Below are 6,865 nucleotides of genomic sequence, written 5' to 3'. Positions count from 1 at the left end.
CAGAGATATTCCATTCTGACACGAAGCACAGTATAATTTCCCCTCTCCGTAGAATCTCAACAAGCATGCAAAGAGCATTGGGTCTTGCGGGGGGGGGGGACAAATTCCAAGTCACCAGTATTTTCTTGGTCTATTTCTGTTGACAGTCATGGAGCAGGTCATTAATGCAAGAGGAGAATATAGTTCTTGGCAGGTGCAACAAGGAAATTTTGAATCGCCAGCATTTATGGAATTCGAATCAGGTGTGTCTGTCTTAGGATAAGCCCCCACCAAACCGGTTACGCACAATGATCTTTCAAAGGAAAGGGTAGTGAAGGATTGCACCTTTCCAAAGTTGTGTAGGGTTGTACCAGGTGTTCTATAATCTGGTCTCTCTTATGTGTGCTTACTTGAAGTTCTGTCCTGCTCCTAAATGATTAAAAACTAGGTCAAATAAAGTTGTGCAGAAAAGGGGACTTTGGTCAGTGCATCATCTCTACATGTCAATCATATCAGAATTACGTCATTGTCTGTAACTACTGGAGATGCACAAACCCCCAACCCTCCTTACCACCCAAGAGTCATGGCTCCGGAACAACCTTCCCTCTGGTGGAGTAGGCCCACCCAAAGCCTTAGTAGTGTTGCACAATTTGTATCTGAGGCAATTTCTGGTGACCTGGGGGTGGGGGCTAGATCTGTGCACATCAACGTTACCGATACTGTGTCCAGCAATCCTAATTTCTTCTGAATGCGTCATATAACCATCCAATTTAGTTCGTTCTCAGAAATATATTTAAAAATAACATCCTTCATGAGTACAGTATATTGCAAATCCTGATTTGGACACAAAAAGGGGGAATTGAAATGGTTCTCAGTGGCCAGATTTGGGGTGGGGGGCTTAGTTCACACAGTCAGCAGAAACGACTGCGAGGCATTTTATTTTGTGGGGGAGAATTGAACCATGGGCAGTTTGAAGTGGTATAATCTGGCATAAGGGGAGAGAATTAACACTGGATTCTGCTGATTGTGTAAACTGACTCTTGAGTAAAGCGAAGAGGCACAATCCTGCTTTCTCCAAGCCAACCGTGAAAACGAAAAATGCACCCCCTCTAATCCGTTGCCCATTTCCTTTGTCTCTAATTATCTGTACATGCCTCATTAAATAAGCTTATTAAGTCTGTACAAATCAAAACTGTACAAATATACAGATGAAACAATTAAATAATCTGAGGAGGACCCAAAGCCCTGTGGGTGGGGAGCATCCTTCTACTATCTGCATCCGCACTCTGAGACAGCCATGCCTTCGTAGTTGAGCTTGTAGGTGACGACCCCGTTGTCTAAGAAGAGCAAGGAGATGGGATCCAGCTTGGTAGGTACACAACAAGCTGGAGAAGCTTTCTGGGGATCATTCAAGTGAATCAAAGTCCGGGCCTTGGCATGGGTGGTCGTGAGGTGATCGTCCAAAGGGAAGGAACAGGCTCCCCTGCACTGTGAGGCGTCATAGCCTGGAGGTGCAATGATCCAGGAATCCCAGCCAATCTCCTTGAAATCCACATAGAGCGAAGTCTTTTTGCAGCTGCTCCCCTTGGCATTCCTTCTTATCCGGGATGTGGAGTCGTAGATGATGTTGGATCTGATCTGCAGAAGTTTCTCCTTTCTGGGGCTGGTATGGAAATCATTCAGGTCCAGGTCCTGCAAATCTTGCTCGTGCTCTATTATCTCATTCAGTTCGTGCTTCTCCTCTTTCTTGGCGTGGCTTCGGTCGTCGGAAAACACAATGAGTAAAGGCTCATGTTTGGTCTCCGAATCGATGTCGATATCTGCTTTCCCTCCTCCGACGGCCTCCTCTCCCCCTCGGCTCTCAATCTGCACCTCCAGCTGATGAGTGGTGGAGTCTGAGTGATGCCACCTCCTGATGGCCTCCGTGACCTCAAACGTTTTCCATTCATTGTCGGTGCTGTAAATGTGCCGGGATGCCAGAACTTTCATTCTCCTCTCCTCTTCCTCCTCCCCTCTTCCACGGTCATTCTCGAGCACTTCCAGGATGGTGACTTTCCTGCTGAGACCATTGTAGAACATCCTGTCCTCCTGCACCAGAGTGTAGAGCCTCAATTCCGCCATTGTTATTTTCTCATGGTGTGGAATGGAGACGTTGAAGAGAAGAGGGTACCTCCGTATTCCATTCAAGTGGATGGGCTGCGGAATCTGCTCTGAAAATTAAAAGCAATCAAATGTTACCCTTCTTCCCTATATGGCCATGCTCACCAACGAAAGGGTGTCTATACCTAAAGGGTCCCAAACCTTTCCAGGGCCTTGTCCCCTTGGTTCCATAAACTCCTCCCCAGTGCCCCCTGCCTCACCCTATAAAAAGCATGATTCAGAATAGCAGTGTGCATTGCCTACTGAAAATAACAATAGAATAAAATTCAAAACAATAACAGTTAATTGCACATTTATTCAAAATCCAATTAAAATGATTTAGTTTAATTAATTCAATAAAATGGATGAACTTGATCCGGTGATTCTAGCTTTTCAAAGTCTGATCGTCTGCCTCTTAGTACCCCTCCCACCGCCTGTCCCACCCCCAGGAGGTGGTACCACCCATTTTGGGAACCACAGGGCTAGAAGGGACTTCTATGCAACCAGATTGACTCCAGATTGACTATGACCCAAGAATCCTGAATATTGTAGTTTTGGGAGAGTTCAGGGGATCTTTTCTAAAAGACGCTCATGGGAATTTAATGCTGAGCTTAATCTGATTGACTTGGTGGTCAAAGGAGAAGTAAGTAAGGCAAACACAAAACTAGAGGAAGGGGAACTCTTTATACATTTCGGTCTCACATATTGTCAAATGTAGCCAGAATTGTTTGGAGAGCTTCTACAGGAGGCTCTTACAAGAAAGAGGTAGGAAATATTCACTTGGTGAAATTTTGAAATTCAGGAAAGCAAGATAAATTTGGCAGGCCTGATGAGGCCCACAGGACATAGCCGTCCTTCGCATTTGCTAGAGTCACCGCGAGGGTTTGCTTGCTGGTGAAGGTCATCTTGACAGCTCTAAAGTTGAGAAATGTGTGTTTAAAATCTACCAGAGTTTACTTGAAGACGGTCTGGGATTTCATATGTGCATGAGTGCATTAGTAATCTCTTTTAATCGATGTCTGGAGAGGGTGGTAGTGTTAGTCTACTGCAGTGAAAATGAGAAAGAGTCCTGTAGCTCTTCAAGGTCCGTATAGTAAAAGCTATGGTTTTCCCAGTAGTGATGTATGGAAGTGAAAACTGGACCATAAAGAATGCTGATCGCCGAAGAATTGATGCTTTTGAATTTTGGTGCTGGAGGAGACTCTTGAGAGTCCCATGGACTGCAAGAAGATCAAACCTCTCCATTCTGAAGGAAATCAGCCCTGCTCACTGGAAGGACAGATCCTGAAGCTGAGGCTCCAATACTTTGGCCACCGCATGAGAAGAGAAGCCTCCCTGGAAAAGAACCTGATGTTGGGAAAGATGGAGGGCGCAAGGAGAAGGGGACGACGGAGGACGAGATGGTTGGACAGTGTTCTCGAAGCTACCAGCATGAGTTTGGCCAAACTGCGGGAGGCAGTGGAAGACAGAAGTGCCTGGCGTGCTCTGGTCCATGGAGTCCCGAAGAGTCGGACACGACTAAACGACTAAACAACAACAACAACAAAGCTTTTCAAGACTCACAGATTCATGATGGCCTCATTAGACACAGCTGCTGAAGTGGACTCTTCTCTATGAAAGCTGGTGCAGACTTTTAAAGTTCTGCTTGGCTCCTGCCTCTGAACAGTTAGCGGTGCCATAATTTGCAAGTTAGTTAAGATGGAGTGTGAGAGCGTAAAGCAAGTCAACAGTGATCCATGACTAAGTTAGCCCTTTGGCTTAAATGACTTTCGAATTGGAATGTTAAAATGATCTTAGTGAGCGTTATTGACCAAACTGCTACTTCTCAAATCAGAAGTACATCATGAAAGTGGGATACACCCATCTCGTTTTAAGAATGCATATCTTGGTATGGCTTTTGTGATCAGGTCCACCACGCTGATTCATTCAGTCTTAGAGATTTGTATAGGAAAAGGTTGCCCTTTGCAGGCAGGCGATGAGAGCGATTTATATAGGGAATGTTTCACACCAAGCTGTTTTAAAAGGAAATAATGTCCCTATCTGCACTCACCCTTCCCCACATATCAATTAATGCAGACTGCTGGGTTTGGGTTCCATTGACTTCAGAATTTCTAAATGGAGAATTTTGGTTCATCCTGAGTCCTTCCCCATAGCTGACAACAGGACTGCCAGTGTCTAAGCTGAATTCATGGAAACAATATTTCAGAACACGATTCAAAGGAAACTGAAGGATCTCAGTAAGTGCCATTGTGTCTACATTAGATGCTGATTATGAAAACATAAAGGAAAAGCATGCCACTCTCAAAAAAATATGATTGTTACTGAGAAGCGCTGAGAGCTATGTGGACACTGAGCATCTTTTGCTTTCATACAAAATCTGAAAACTTGCAAAAGCCCCACATATTTTTAGTTGGCAGAAGGCTGCAACCCTGCCCATTTATTTGGGAGTAAGCTCTATCAAATCCAATAGGATTTGCTTCTGATCTCACTGATTCTTTAGAGTTTTGGAAAAACCTTCTAGGTAGAAGGAAATATTTTTATTGCATCGATTTTTGGGGTGGGAAGCTGAGTATCTAGGAGGAAGCAGAGTATCCCTTTGAATGGATAGTCCTATTCATCCAGCCCTCCAGATGTTGGTGGCTGCCAGTTCCATAAGCTTCAATCAGCACAGTCAATGTTCAGGGATCCAGTTGTCCAACAACATCTGGAGTGCACTATGTGGCACATCTGATGACCAAGTTACCCATGTAAATACCAATGGCATGTAGCTCATGTGCCACTAATACATTCTATATATTTATAGAGAAAATGAGCATAATAATTGATGAAAGATTTTGCTATCAAAAGCAATATATACAATCCCCCTGAAAGTTCTCTGACACAATATCCATTGAAATCAGTGGGAGCTGAGTGGGATCGCAGTAGTGTGTTTGCGCAGCAGCTCATGCAGAGGAAATGCTAAGCAGATTACTTCTGTTGCGCTTACTTCTAGGAACATGCTCAATATTGTCAACAGTCCAAAGTTTCAGGCAGGGAATATTCCCAGCCCAGCCCAAGAGGTCCCGGGGATTAAACCTAGGTCTTTCTGCATGTGAAAAAGATGACCTGACACTGAAAAACCACTGAGCTACCAAAGAAGGCAACCATGACTATCTTCAAAGGAGCATTTTAAGTAAGACTTGGGCAGGGGGAGGAGATTCTCCATTTGGATCTCAAAATTAGTAGTCACCTTTTCAAAAATCATCCTTGATAGAGATTTAAAAACCAAGTGTGCCATACACTTGAAAATCCAACAAATGGTTCAAATGACTTGCAGTCATTTGTCAAACAGCTGGGCAGATAAGGTGTGGGGTCCACCAAGCAGCAGGTCAACCACCTTGACACCTGCTTAGCTGGATCACTTTGCTAATAAATCATCCATCAAACTTCCCCCCTGCATCCTAACTGCAACACGTAACAAGCTTGTTTAAGAGACCTTACCTTCATTTTTGAAGCTTCTGATGATGTTGGCCGATGGCATGGAGGTCTTATCCATGGCAAACCTGTTAAAGAGCTCTAGCATGTATTCCGGAGGGTCCACCTTGGCTGCCGTCTCTTGCAGGGGGATGTCGGAGATGTTGAGCGCCTTCAGCAACTCGTTCTGCAAAGTCTGAAGCAAGGCATCCTGTTCGTCAAAGAACGGCCTGTCTTCCTCCAGGAGAGGCATGTCTAGGCTCATGATGGGACTACTGTTTGCAAGGTGCACCAGAATGGAGACGGCTGCCCACAGCTGAAAGCCTGCGGGTTCCATGGCCTCGTTCTAGCTGGCCACAGGACTCGACAAAAACGTTGCTCTGGTGCCGCCTATTTTATCCCCCCGCAAATGGGTATCAACGTCTTGTGTCACTGACGGTTGACAAGTTTGGAAGTTGGAGCTTGTGAGCCAACTCTCTCTCTAGCTCTTGTTTCCACACCCCCATCCAGGTCCCAGTAATTGGCTAGAGCTGGCGGTGCCTCCAATACAAGCCCTTCACGCTCTTATCTCTTCCAGTGTAAGCTTGTTCACCAGATTTCGGTTGCTATCTCACAATCCTCCTTCCTCTTAATGAGCATTTTGTAAACATTCCACATTGGGATGCTATGAACTAGTGCAATTCCCCCTTGCTTTTTTCCTGCATGGGACCTGACTCCCCCCTCCGCCCCTTGCCACTGCTAACGTCTTTGGACCCAGCTGACCATTTTGAAACCAAGTCTCTTTGCTTTGTTGCGATTTCAGCTAAACATGCGCATGGCATAGGAGTATCCATGGTCCATGCTATAACCAAGTTTCTGCCAATCCAGAGTAGACCTCTGAAAAGCGGCAAGTAAACGTTTGCTCCAAAGGGAGACTGTAAAACGCTCAGGAGTTGGAAGTAAAAGCTTAGGGCAAATGATGGTTTGGAAGACTGTTTCAATGTACAAGAAGCATATGGACATGAGAAGAGCCTGCTGGAAGATGGCTATCATATCTCTTCTTACTCTCCTCTTCTCCAAGCTAAACATCTCCAGATCCCTCAACCATTCTTCATATGGCTTGGTTTCCAGACCCTTGATCATCTTGGCCACCCTCCTATGTACACCTTCCAGCTTGTCAATGTCCTTCTTAAACCAGAGTGCCAAACGTAATGGTAACATCATATTGATTGCCTAACAATTCTGCACCAACTCCATATTGCATGTGATTGGAGAATCCAATCACTGTTGGTGAAAAGATGAAACTATTCCTCCC

At 45.0% G+C, this 6,865-nt stretch overlaps 1 protein-coding gene across 1 annotated transcript; it reads right to left on the bottom strand.

Annotated features, from left to right (window-relative positions):
* Positions 1–794: 794 nt before the first annotated feature.
* On the bottom strand, positions 795–6,159 carry BMP10 (bone morphogenetic protein 10). The gene is made up of 2 exons (XM_081922815.1): positions 5,599–6,159; positions 795–2,189 (listed from the first exon to the last, which is right to left on the bottom strand). The coding sequence occupies exons 1-2, from the start codon at positions 5,906–5,908 to the stop codon at positions 1,249–1,251; spliced, it is 1,251 nt and encodes a 416-aa protein (XP_081778941.1). The 5' UTR covers positions 5,909–6,159; the 3' UTR covers positions 795–1,248.
* Between the last annotated feature and the right edge of the window lie 706 nt (positions 6,160–6,865).

Source organism: Podarcis melisellensis (genome assembly GCF_964234715.1).
Source record: "Podarcis melisellensis genome assembly, chromosome: 8".
NCBI classification, from domain to species: domain Eukaryota; kingdom Metazoa; phylum Chordata; class Lepidosauria; order Squamata; family Lacertidae; genus Podarcis; species Podarcis melisellensis.
This window is presented reverse-complemented; position numbering and strand designations above follow the sequence as displayed.